General features: G+C 37.3%; 1 protein-coding gene across 7 annotated transcripts in view; it reads left to right on the forward strand.

The window, feature by feature from the left end:
- The window catches only part of LOC138152591 (ATP-binding cassette sub-family A member 10-like), a 159,126-nt gene that overhangs the window by 136,218 nt on the left and 8,684 nt on the right, over positions 1–14,224 (forward strand). For all 7 annotated transcript variants that reach the window (XM_069076546.1, XM_069076547.1, XM_069076545.1 and 4 more), the window contains 5 exons: positions 4,492–4,609; positions 5,460–5,551; positions 12,539–12,717; positions 13,173–13,248; positions 13,417–13,511. In XM_069076546.1, coding sequence (XP_068932647.1) covers positions 4,492–4,609; positions 5,460–5,551; positions 12,539–12,717; positions 13,173–13,248; positions 13,417–13,511 — 560 coding nt within the window. The remainder of the gene's footprint in view (positions 1–4,491; positions 4,610–5,459; positions 5,552–12,538; positions 12,718–13,172; positions 13,249–13,416; positions 13,512–14,224) is intronic.

The following is a 14,224-nucleotide window of genomic DNA, read 5'->3' on the forward strand; positions in this document are numbered from 1 at the left end:
AATGCTAACTTTTTAGTTTTAGAAAGACAGTCTTGCTATTCATTTCTTTCTTTCTTTTTCTTTTTGCTTAACTGTTTTTTTCTGTCTTTTTTTTTATTTTTTAGTTTACATCATTCATTTGCACAAGATTTTGAGTTACAAATTTTCTCCCCAATTTTCCCTATCCATCACCCCAAAACAGCATTCCCACTGAATATCCCCTCCCCCAATCTGCTCTCTCCCACATCTTTCCCCATTCCCCCTTCGACTTTCCAGTAGGGCACAGTGGATCTCTATGCCCCAGTGCCTGTATATCTCATTTCCCAATTGCATGTAAAATATTAATAATAATATGTATATATACATTAAACATTTGATTTTAAAACTTTGGATTCCAGATTCTTTCCCTTCCTTCCTTGTCACCCACCTTCACTGGGAAGATAAGCAATTCAATATAGGTTGTACATGAGTAGCTACGCAAAATATTTCCATAGTGGATATATTGTGGAAGACTGACTACATTTCCCTCTATCCTATCCCACCCCCCCACTTGTTCTGTTCTCTACTTTGATCCTTTCCCTTTTCAAAAGTGTGTGTTTCCAACTCCCCCCAAGCCTGCCCTCTCTTCCATTATCCCCCTCTCTTCCCCTTCTCCTCTATTCTCCTGCAGGGTAAGATACCCTATTAGTATATGTCATTCCTTCCCTAAGCCAAATTCAGGGAGAATAAGGTTGACTCATTCCCTTTTGCCTTCCCGTGCTTCTCCTCCATTGTAACAATTTTCCCTTGCCTCTTCTATATGAGATAATTTACCCCATTCTGTCTCTCCCCATCTCCTCTCATTATATTCCTTTTTAACCTCTTAATTTCACCTTTTAAGTATCATCCCTTCCTATTCAATTGGTACTGTACCCTCTGTATATGTATACCTGTAGACATATATACACACACTCACATATGTATTCATACGCCCATATACCCTCCTACCGTGTTTCCCCGATAATAAGACACTGTCTTATTAAATTTTTTGGAAAGAAAAACACCACAGGGCTTATTTTCAGGGGAGGGCTAATGTTGTCCTACCTCAGCTCTCCTCCGCGGCACTGCTGTCAATGGTGCCAGCAAGCAAATCACTGGGGAAGAACAGGATGACGCGCTCACTGCTGCAGCTCTGATTGGATGCAGCTCGGAGCGCGGCATGCGTTTCACCGGGGGGGGGAGGGACGATGCATACAGAGGGTACCGTAATGTAGCATGTAGTGCAGGGGATCACCTTCACTACAGTAGCAATCTCAATAGGGCTTATTTTTGGGGGAGGGCTTATTTTAGAGGAATCTTACACAGTAAGGGGAGGGCTTATTTTGGGGGTAGGTCTTATTATCGGGGAAACACGGTGTATATATATGTATACATATACACACATATATACATATAAATCCACACACACACATATATATGTGTGTGTATATATACATACACATATAATTCTATTCCCTTCAACTATTCTCATACTGAGAAAAGATTCATAAGTTACAATTATCATTTTTCCATGTAGGAATATAAGTAGTTCAACTCTGATAAGTTCCTTATGATTTCTTTTCCTTGTTTACCTTCTCAAGTTTCTCTTGCTTCTTCTATCTGAATGTCAAATTTTCTATTCAACTCTGTTTTTTTCATCAAGAATGCTTGAAAGTTCTCTATTCCACTGAATGACCATATTTTCCCCTGGAACTTCATACTCAGTTTTGCTGGGTAGGTGATTCTTGGCTTTAATCCCAGATCCTTTGACCTCTGGAGTATCATATTCCAAGCCCTTCAATCCCTCAGTGTAGAAGCTGCCAGATCCTGGGTTATCCTGATGGTATTTCCACAATATTCAAATTGTTTCTTCCTGGCTGCTTGCAAAATTTTCTCCTTGATCTGGGAACTCTGGAACCTGGCTATAATATTCCTAGGAGTTTTCTTTTTGGGATCTTTTTCAGGAGGTGATTCATGGATTCTTTCAACCTCTATTTTGCCCTCTGGTTCTAAAACATCAGTGCAATTTTCCTTGAGAATTTCTTGAAGGATGATTTCTAGGTTCTTTTTTTGATCATGGCTTTCAGGTAGTCAAAAATTTTTAAAGTATCTCTCCTGGATATATTTTCCAGGTCAGTGGTTTTTACAGTGAGATATTTCACATTGCCTTCTATTTTTTTCATTTTTTTTGTATCTGTTTAATAGTATCTTGATTTCTCCTGAAGTCACTAGCTCCCATTTGCTCCAATCTAATTTTGAAGGAATTATTCTCTTCAGAGAGTTTTTGAGATTCTTTTTCCATCTGGCAAATTCAGCTTTTAAAGGCATTCTTCTCCTCATTGCCTTTTTGAGCCTCTTTTGCCGTTTGAGTTAGTCTATTTTTTAAGGTTTTATTTTCTTCAGTCAGGTTGTTGACTCTCATTTCATAATTTTCTTGCATTGTTCTCATTTCTCTTCCCAATTTTTCTCCCACTTCTCTTATTTGGTTTTCAAAATCCTTTTTAAGCTCCTCTATGGCCTGTAACCAGCTCATATTTTCATTGGAAGCTTTTGGTGCAGGAGTTATGACTTTGTTGTCTTCCTCCTGTTCCATGCTTTGATCCTTTTTGTCCCCAAAATAGGAGTGTAAAGTTGGGTTGCTCTGTTTGTTTTGCTTCCTTTGCCTGCTCATATTGGCACTCAATTACTTGATTTTTAGGCTTTTTGTCACAGTAGAACTCTGCTACCAGAAACAAGAGCTTTATCCCAAATGCTGGGGTTTTTGCAGCTGCCAAAGGTATTAGTTGGGTGCCCTCTCTGAAGCCTCCACAAGCTCTGGCAAGCTGGTCACACACCCCAGGACCTCCACCCTAGACAGCAATCCAGATCCAAGCAGGTTAAAGCAAGAGCAATTACTCCTCAGACTGGTTGCATGGTCCCCCTACAATCTGCAGACCAGGAGCTGAAGCTGCCACGTGGTGACAGTTGCATGGCTGTGGTACCTCAGCCACTTCTCACTGGGGGCAAAGGCCAGATTGCACTTCAAATTCCCAAGTCCCAAAGTCCACATTGCACTGACCCTTCCCTTTGTCCTTGGCATCTATGGGTTGATAATTCCGGAAACTGCCACAGCTGCTGGTGATCTGAAGTCCCTCCAGCCAGGGGCTGGTCAGGCCACCCTGGGAATAAGACCTCCAAATCCAGTGGGGCTGGGGTTGGCTCCCAGAGTGCTGTGCTGGCCACTTGCTGCCAGCTTGCCGGGCTGTCATCAGCGGAAGTTTAGCTTCTCTATGTCATTTTGTGGGTTCTGTAGCTCCAAAGTTTGTCTAGAGTCATTTTTTTACATGAATTGGGGGAGGTGGGAGCCAGATCTATAAGGAAGTCCTGTTTTTACTCTGCCATCTTGACTGCACCCCCTACTATTCATTTTTCTCAGGTTAGAAAAGTCATAGTTTTTTTGTAAGATTATAAACACTGACCTTAGGAGGAAGGTTCTCTTAATTCTCTTTCTCTCTGTAATTCACTCAGTCCCTCTTCATCCATAACAAGAACAGTCTCTTGAAAATGAGAGTTTAACTGTCAACCTCTTGGGGTTCTATGGCTGCCTAAAAACATAATATCTTTAGTCACCATGGGAGAAATTATCGATATTGATGTTATGCTTGTTAAACATGAGGGCTTCTGGAGGGTTGAGAAAGGAGGTCGGGTTCTTGACTTCTCTGTAGTAGTCTTGACCACCCTCTCCTCCTGGATATATTCTCCTTTCTGGATTTTCATGATATTGCTCTTTGTTGGCTGTCTTTTTACCTGACTGTTCCTTTTTAGTTACTTTTGTGGTTCATCATCCATATCATGTACCCTAACAGCACCAAGGTTCCGTTCTAAGACTTCTTCCACTTTTTCTCTATACTTTCTTAGTTGGTGACCTCATCAGCTCCCATGGTTCAATTATTATCTATATGCAGATGACTCCAAGTTGAATATATAGTTCTGAATCGCCAATTGCCTTTTGGACATTATGAACTAGATGTTCCATAGCAGTTTCTAACTCGATCTATCAAAATAGAACTAATAATAGAACTAATTATCCCCCCCCAAAATCCATCACTCTTTGTAACTTCTCTGTTTTTTTCTCAGACACCACTACCCTTCCAAAGTCACTCTGAACTAGAAGCTGAGTTCTGTGTTTGATTTCTCATTCTCACTTATCACAAATATCCAATAAACTGCCAAACCATATGGTTTCATATTCAATTCTTTTTTTGTTTTTTCTTTATATATTTTTTATATTTATCTATGATTAAATTAATAATAAACAAGAGAAAAATCAATAAACAAAAATGTAACTCTCAAAATATGCACTAGGACCTTGTAACTTAATTATGATTTTTTTACAACTTAATTATATGTTCCCTCAATGCAAAGTATGATTTGTACCATAATTTGGCTAAAAAGAGGGCTATCCAGGAGAGTGCAACATCCTTCTATAATTTAATGTGGGCCTATCTTTTTCAGAAACCAGTCATTATTGCCAATTGTCTGCGTAAAGAGTATGAAGTCAAGAAGAAAATTTGCTTTTCAAAGAGTAAGAAGAAACTGGCCACAAGGAATGTCTCTTTCTGTGTTAAAAAAGGTTAGAAATACTGGTCCCTTTTACAAAATACCTCTGATATATGAGGTTTAGAATGTCTCTGGATAAAAATGGTGGTGATGGTAGTATGAGTGTGTGTTAGAGGGCATAGTGCAGAAGCTTGTTAGCTATCTTAAACATTAAAAGGGTTCACATAAAGAAGAGAGTTTGATCTATTCTGATAGGCCCCAAGAGGAAGAAAAAGGAATCATGAGTAGAAATCAAATGGAGTTATATTTCAGTTTAGCATAAGGAATTCTTAACAATTAAATAAGGATAATAACTGAGCCTCTCATTTCTTTGGCCTAGCAAACTCCCAGGTGAAGAAAGTCTTTCTACCTGTGCAGATCAGGATCTTCCCATATGAGAGTTTTCTAAAGTACTGAGAGATTAATAACCTTTAGGTGATGCAGTGAATAGAGTGCTGGGCCCAGAGTCAGGAAGACCTGAGTTCAGATCTTGTCTTAGATACTTATTAATTACATAATATTTAGCAAGTCATTTAACCTCTGCCTGCCTATTTCCCCAGTGACAAAATGAGGAGCATAATTGAACCTACTTTATAGGATTATTATAAGAATCAAATGAGGTAATATTTGTAAAGTGTTTAGCATAATGCCTGTTGAAAACACACACTATTCCCTGGGTTAAGAAATCATCATATCTATGTGAAAATATTTCTCCTAATGTGGATAATTTAGAACTCAAAATAAGATGATGGGTTTTATGGACTTGATGTCTATTTTCAAAGAAACCTAGTAATGATTTAAGAATGTGTTGTCAAATTAAAGGAAAACATCTGTCTAGTTAGCAATACACAAATTATGAAGATTGACAGCCCAATTTCTTCCAGGTGAGGTTCTGGGACTGCTAGGACACAACGGAGCTGGCAAAAGTACGTCTATTAGGATGATAACTGGAGAGACAAGACCAACCGCAGGAGAGGTAAGTGGAACAGAAGGAAAATACTTTGATAACAATCAAAAAAGAAAATTTAAATATTCATGATAATCTTTTATATAAATAAATAAGTTCTTTTACTACTGTTTTAGAGTGATTAGGATAGTAAGTAGGTAGATGAGTTAATTCACAGATGATTCTCATAATACCCACAACATTTAAGAGAGGGTAGGTTGTACATCTCCTTTACTAGGTGAAAAGATGTTAAGAAACTTCATCAGAGGACTCTGGCAAGAAACATCCATTTGCATATATGTGTGAGTGGGAGTTCCCTTTCAATGAATATTGTCTTCATTGTTTCATGAGGTGAATCTTAACAGAATTATTTATTGAGCATTGACAGGAAGTATAGCATTGTGTACAGTCCTGGAAATAATGATAATATTAGTATAGTGCTTTTCAGTTTTAAAAGAGATTTCATACACACTATTACTTTGATCCTCACAACCTTGTTGAGTTAAATGGTATTAGTATTGTTACTATACATTTTGAGTGTAGGGAAGAAGGAAGGAAAGTAGAGAGAGACTATACCACCCGTCCTATACTACATGGTTAGCAAATGGTGGAGCTAGATTCTAACCTCAGTGTTTCTTCTGTTCTATCTTACTACCTACCAATAAAAAGAATGATTAAATGATAAGCTCTTCCAGAACTTATATTTAATATAGGACACAGTAAATACATAATCAACAGAGATAATCTTGAGCATGATCAAGGAGAGCAGTAATTTGGGTGTTGCACTATTAGAGAATCATTGCTGTTAAAACAGAGAAGTCCCTATATATATGTATATATATATATATATATTTTAAATGAGACTAGAAATACAGTTTTCAAGAATAATGGAAAATAATGCTTTCATTCATGAGGGAGAGTCTAACAAAAGCCTCAGAGGTAGAAAAGCAGTGCTAGTCTAAGCAAGATTGAGCAGTAGGGAAAGTGTTTAGTTCAGTATCACTTTTTTTTGCTTTCTTTTATATGAGACAATAAATCATAAGCCACATAGAAGTAAAGGCATTTTAATTTATTCACTTATACTTTTTATCCTCTTTGAGAAACAGAAGTTTGTTTGTTATTTCATTTATTTTATTGATAAATTTTATTTTGAGAGATGAGCAATTTAGAATACTTTTTCCTCCCCATGGCTGTGTCCAAGCTCTACCTCTACCACCATCACTTGGTCACCTCTTCTCCTTCGAGGTTCACTCAAGACACATTTACCACAAAATCAAGATTTCAATTGATGTTATCTACTGACCTCCAGGGATTGACACACTCTCTCTCTCTGTCTCTCTCTCTCTCTCTCTCTCTGTCTCTCTCTCTCTCTGTACATAGATATAGATAGGTAGATAGATAAATAGGTAGATAGATAGGTAGATAGATAGATAGATAGATAGATAGATAGATAGATAGATAGATAGATAGATAGATAGATAGATAAATTGATGACTTGCTCAGGGTTACACAGCTAGTAAATATCTTAAGTCAGATTTGAATTCAGGTCTTTATGACTCTAGGTCTGACTCTGTATCCATTGGACCACCTAGCCACTACACATACACACATAGGTAGATATATAGATAGATATTCCCTCACACAGCCTAGCCTCCTAGTTCCTCAACTTACTTATTTCCCATACTCTACTTCTTTATCTCACCTCAGTTATACTAAGAGATGATCATACTCTTAATCTTGCCATCATACCCAAGTGCTCCACTTCTAAGTTGATGAAATCTGAAGTTCCTTTATTGTTCATTATTTGTTGTCCTTCTGCACCTCTCTCTGCCCTGTGACTCCAAATCGTGTTCTTTGTCCTCATTACAACCTCCAATATCTCTGACCCTCAGTTCTTTCCCAAGTTGCATCCCTATTGGCTACACTCTCCTCCCTTCCCTATCATGACCCCTTGGGAAACTAGCTCAACTTTTTGTTATCTTTCTCTCTCAAGTTTCTTGCCCCCTTATCACTGATCTTTCCTTTCAAAGTCTCAGACTTGGATGGTTCATACCATTTCATTCTTTTACTCTTACTCATGTGCTACTGAATGAAACTGAAGAAAGCAGAAGAAAATAATGAAACTTTGCTGACTGGGTCTACTATAAATTTATGCCATCTAACCTCAATTAGGCCCTCACTGCAGTGAGGCAATCCTTCTACACCTCCCTAAACGATTCACTGTTGCACTCAACCACAGTATCTAAACCTTTTAATCCCTTACCAAACCTCCCATGGTTGCCTCTTTTCCTTACCTTCTCAGCCAAGAACCTTTCTTCCTATTTCACCAAGAGCATCTCTCTCTTTCCTCTTCCTTGCTAAATTTCTTCACTAAGTGGCTTCCCTCCACTATATGCCTTTACCCCTAGTCCACATGAAGATGTGGCCCTTTTCCTTTCCAAGGCTGACCACTTTACATGCACAAGGGATCCTATTATATCTGTCTTCAGTAGATTTCCTCTTCTATTATCCCTACTCTCTTACTAATATGCAATCTCTGTCTACTGGTTGCTTTCCTACCATCTATAAAAATGTCCATTCTCCCCCATGCTCAAAAAATCCTCACTTAGGGGTGGCTAGGTGGCACAGTGAGTAGAGCACTGACCCTGGAGTCAGGAGGACCTGAGTTCAAATTGGGCCTCAGACACTTAACACTAGCTGTGTGACCTTGGGCAAGTCACTTAACACCAATTGCCCTGCCCTCCCCCCTCCAAACAAACAAAAACTGAAAACCCTCACTTGATCCATTAATCCCCACTAGCTGCCATCATATATCTTTCTTCTTTTATTAACCTTTTTTTTGATGAAATTGTCTATAATCAGTGCCTTTACTTCCCATCCTCTCCCTCTGTTCTTAACTCTGGATTTTGGTTTTTGAAGTCATCATTCACCCGAAAATGCTTTGTCCAAAATTACTAATTATATCAGTCCCCAAAAATAATGGCCTCTGTTTGATCATCACTTTCTTGATCTCTCCACAGCCTTTGACACTGCTGATCGCCTTCTTCGTCAAGATGCTCTTTTCTCTCTAGGGTTTTGTGGCATGACTCTTCTAGTTCTTCCCCTCTCTAATCACGCTTCATTCTCTTTTGCTAAATCTTCATCCAAGTCATGCCCACTAACCATGGAGATCCAAGATCTTTCCCATGACCTCTTCTTTTCTCCCTTGTGTCATAAGCCACATAGAAATAAAGGCATTTTAATTTATTCACTTTTCCTTTTTGACCTTTTTGAGAAACAGAAGTTTGTTTATTATTTTATTGATAAATTTTGTTTTGAGAGATGAGCAAATTAGGATACTCTTTCTTCTCCATGGCCACGTCCAAGTTGTACCTCTGCCGCTGAGGAGGAGGATAACCCTTTATTTTTCACAAACTTCTGAGATTGCTTCACTCTCAGATCTGTTGGGGTTCTAGTGCTACTGGAGCAATGTTAGGGCCTGGTTATGCTGTGCCTGTAAAGGTGAACCCTACAAAATGAACTGCACAGTTCTGCTGAAGAAAGAAAAAAAGTAGAAACTACCAATTAGAGGGGAATTCTTAGCTCAGTGATAAGCAAACCAATATAGTATAAGCCTAATTACCAGCATCTGGTTTATAAAATGAACTATTAATTCAATGCATCAATACAAAATGACTCCTATGTCAGAGGAAATAGAATCCTTGACAATAATGATAAAATTAGAAAGCACACAGTTATGCCTGTAAAGATGATTGCAGTGATTTGCTATTATTTTTAGTCTCAGCTGGGCATATGCAGATAGTAATGTAGACTTCAAATCCTAACAGAGAGAGAAAAAGAGAAAGAATAGAAGAGACAAAAGTCGGGGGAAAGAAGACAGGAAAGGGACTTCAAATTCACTTCCTGGTCAACATCATATCAGACAAGAGCAAAGTTAGGGGGATAAAGGCCTAGAGTCCCAGCAAGGTGTTGCCATTCTCTTGGACCATAGGAGGGAAAGGGATGAATCTGAAAAGCATCTAGAGGTGAATGCTTTCGTTCAAGTCAGCAGGCAAAATAATAAAATAGGAAGAGGTCAAGAATGAAATGTTAGTAGCTTTGCCTACTCCTTCCAGTTAAACCAGGTCACAAACTTCCAGACATATATCCTTCCTCCTGTTAGGACCCAAGTCTGAGCCTTAGCTTCATCTTTTTTTTTGTTTTTTATTTTTTTCTTCTTTTTTCTTAGCTTCATCTTCTTGAGCAGAGTAGTGTCCTATTGTATACTCTGTTAAGAAGGAAGGAGTAAATTATTATTATTTTTTACATAACCCCTCTTTTTTGATCTTGGAATTACATTATTAATTAATCAGTGACAAGTCATTTTTAAAGTGAATGAGGATAAATCCTAAAAGTGTTTGTCATAAATTTTTTTAAATTAAATTTTATGTTTATTTTTAGTTTACATCATTCATTTCCACAAGATTTTGAGTTACAAATTTTCTCCCCGTCTCTCCCCCCCACCCCAAAACAGTGATCCCAATGTATACGCCCTCCCCCAATCTGCTTTCTCCTATGTCCTCCCTCATCCCCCCTCTGACTTTCCAGTAGGGCAAGATGGATCTCTATGCCCCAGTGCCTGTTTATCTTATTTCCCAGTTGGAAGGAGTAAATGATTAATATGAGGGAATCTCACTTTAAAATTTATCCTTAATCCAGTCCATATGATTCATCAGGGTCCACATCTCTTAATTAAGAGGGTCCTACCCCATTGGATAATGTAAAGTCTCCCCTTTTATATCCCATGACTGTGGAGAATATTTCTGTATTGGCAAGCTAGTGGAGTGAAGGGTAGGCTCTCCCACAACATCATTCACAACTATAGGGGATTAGGTAGAGCCAAGGATATTATTACTTATGACATTACTTACAAGAGAGTGCAGGAAAGGCAGCACTATTTGTTGTGGGGATCGAGAGAGATGTCATATAGAAGATGGTGGCTGAGTTTCGTCTTTTATGAATTAGAGGGACACTTTTGTGAGGCAGAGATGAGGAGTGTGTCATGGTTGTGGTTTTACATTAGTGCAATGGGTCACTTAGAGTCCTAGGGTTCAACCAAATAATCCTTTCCCTAAAAACATGGTCTAATTCCCTCAGGGTAAAAGCACTTCCCAAGGAGATATAAAAAGTATTTGAGAAAAGAACAGAAGATAGAAACTTCTATAGAAGATAGACACAGTTGTTAAGGAACTTTCTTGGGGTTTCAAGCTTCCTGCTAGTCTCAAAAACTACTTAAATATTCTTTTTGTCCAGAGAGTACTCATCTATGTGCCACTTCAATCCATCTGGGGACAAAGTTAACTCTCACTTCTGTAGTTCCACACCACTGCATCATTGTTCACAATAGTCTTAGTTGGTATTTTGGGAGTGTGAAGGGCTAACTCATACCTCCCCACTTCCACCAGTATCCTGACCCACAAGAGTGGTAGCACATTCATGGTCCCACATTCACTTCTTCCTGAGGAAATTTAATTGTATGAATTTGATTCCAGATTAAGAGGGGAGAGTTGTACTTGGTTAAACATTAGATGAGAATTGTTTTTTAGTCCATGGGTCCCTCTTTAGTGTCTGAGTTCTCATAGTTTATGCAATTGCCTGCTTTGACCATTCCTAAGACTGTCTCTGCTTTAATAGTATAATCATGTTAGCAGTAGAGGTTAAAAAATATTCAATGGCTGAACAAGTTGTGGTATAAGATTGTGATAGAATGCTACTGTGTTATAAGAAATGATGAGCTCAATGATCTTAGAAAAACAGGGAAAGACTTGCATGAAATTATGAAAAGTGAAATGAACAGAACAAAGAGGACATGGTATACAATAACAGCAAAATTGTTTTAAGAGTAATTTTGAGCAAATACATCATTTTGACTATTATAAATGCCTCCAAACAAAGTACATATGAAGAAAGATGCTATCTACATCCAGAGAAAGAAGTGATAAATGGAAGTATTTATAGAATTATTTTACATGCACATACACTCACATTTTTGTGTCTAAAGGTAGCCATCACTAAGGTGGAGGAGGGAGGGAAGAAAAAAGGGGAAAAAAAGAAATTGACATTATTATTTAAATTTTTATATGTTAAATTTATATTATTTTATATTTAAAAGGAAGTTTTATATTTAAAAGCAAGTTGTACATAATAGATTTACAGTTCCATATACAATCTTTTTTTTACTATACTATGTTTAGAAATGTAGTTTTATTGCATAAATTAAAAATTAAATAAAAATTTAAAAAATATTGCAAGACAGGAAATACAGAATAGTTCTCCATTAGTTGTAATTGTCTTCTCTACTAATTGTACTAATAGTCTGGATAAATTTTGAAAAGGTTAGAGATCAGATGATTATATTTTACTAAAAAATCAAAGCAGATAATGAAAGTTGTGCTTTTCTTATGTGGAAAAAATGCTCACACTGAAGAAATCATTGACCTTTTTAAGTATTGAAGAAGGGCACAGCAAGTCCTTAAGATTTCCTTCAAAGACTATAGTAGAAGAGTAAGGAACTTAAAACAGAAGGTTGAGGTGGGGATAGGAAAGAGCCTGTGAATGATGTTAATAAACTGATTAGGTAAGAGAAGAGCCAATATTCACCATATCCCTGAAAGAAAAGACTAGACAGAGTACTATTTGGTAAATAATGTTGACTACTGAGGAATACATAAGGATGATGGTCCTGGTAGTTACAGTACAAAAACATTTACAAAGTGGGGACCAAGGCTCTGATGAGTTCTGATTATGGTGACAAGCTATAGGCCATATTAGAAAAGATACAGTAAATGTGGTACATCGGTCCTTTATATTTAGATTCTTTCCTTATCTTTGTATAGACTTTATACACCATATTCATTCTGTTGTATTGTCTTCAGAGTTATTACAGGTTTTTTTCTTCCTCCAGGTGAAAGGTTTATGAGGAGAAATGTATAGAATATAAGCTGCATGCAGGGACTGAATATTGATTATTTTGTATAGGTGGTACTGAAAGGGAACAGAGCATCTGTGAGTCAACAAGGTGTTAACACAATCAAGTTTCTTGGGTATTGTCCTCAAGAAAACTCACTGTGGCGAAATCTGACAGTAAGAGATCATCTGGAAGTGTATGCTGCAGTGAAAGGGATGAAGAAAGAAGATGCCATGATTATGATTTCACGGTATGGTATGGAGGGAAACTCCAGTCTTCTGTAAGAGGGGACAGGGAAGAGTGTGGCCATGGAGATTTTAAATACTGTTCTCAGCTTTCCATAAGTCACGAGACATGGACTAGCACCTTCTTTCCTATGTCTCAGCTCAGAGATATTTTAGACAACCTAGTAGTAAATAAATCTGGAAGGATTAAACATTGATCAAAGGAAACTGGAAAGAAATAATCAAAAACAATAATAATAAGCAAATTATAAATGCAAGTTTTTTTTTCCATGGGGTTTCAAGAAGCAACAGAACTTTTTTCCTGGGTCAAAGGAATTTATGGTACTTCATACTTGTAGTTTTAGAATGATCATGGCCGGCTTTTCTATATCATAATTACTCTATTTTTTTGCATACATTCTCCTGATATTCCTTATTGATCAGTGTGCCTGATAAAATATTCTGTGTGTTTCTCCCTCAGATTAGTAAATGTTCTCAAGTTACAAGAGCACATGAAAGTTTCAGTCAAGGAATTATCAGCAGGCCTAACTCGAAAGGTGTGTATTGGGTTTAATGATATTCTAATTCATCTTTTATGAATTAGAGGGACACTCTTTTGTGAGGCAGAGGTGAGGAGTGTGTCATGGTTGTGATTTTACATTAGTGCAATGGGTATTGGTAGTGTGTATGAGTATGGTAGCAAATATTCTTTGTCTTCATTTCAGTTGTGCTTTGCGCTGAGTATCCTAGGTAATCCAGCTGTTGTGCTTCTGGATGAACCATCAACGGGAATGGACCCAGAAGGACAGCAGCAAATGTGGTAGGAAGTACAAGTCTTGTACAAATATATGCTTCTTATGGAGCCTATGACAATTAATTTTCTAAAGGGTTATTTCCTAATAAAGTTTATGTGGTCAGACTTAGGGAAATTAGTACTTAGAACAAAACATTACAAAACATTTGCCTTTCATTTCCTGTCTAATTTTCATTCCGAAAAAATACTTCATATAAAGATTCAACAAACTTTCTAAAGATTTTGTTGAGGTCCTATGTTATACTAATTAAAATTTTTTCATTAGTTACTAATTTAACGCTCTTCTCTTTTCTCCTCATACATCTCTTCCAGAGAACATTTACTCACTCTGTCTTCTATCAGTATTTTTCAACCCAACTAACCTATTGCATGCATTTAATCATCTAACATGATGTGGCTCCTTTCTTAACTCTACTTCTTCCTTGTCTTGTCTTCCTCCAAAGTCCTCCTGTTAATGTAATCTTAATTCTTCACTGTGACTTTTAAAATTAATTTTGATAAGTTCTCTCAAAATGCCACCATGCTTCTCATAGTTGAAATAACTTTAAAAAAAATTAAATTTAATTATCATTTGGGTTACATTTTAAGTTCCAAACTATCTTGCTCCCTCCCCATCACACACCAAACAAGGCTGCCATTTGATACACAAACACACACAGTATATTCTGCATTTCTATCTATCTATCTATCTATCTATCTATCTATCTATCTATCTATCT

The sequence above is a fragment of the Petaurus breviceps genome, unplaced genomic scaffold (genome assembly GCF_028583685.1).
Source record: "Petaurus breviceps papuanus isolate PSGF00001 unplaced genomic scaffold, PetGlider_PUasm1.0 90925, whole genome shotgun sequence".
NCBI classification, from domain to species: domain Eukaryota; kingdom Metazoa; phylum Chordata; class Mammalia; order Diprotodontia; family Petauridae; genus Petaurus; species Petaurus breviceps.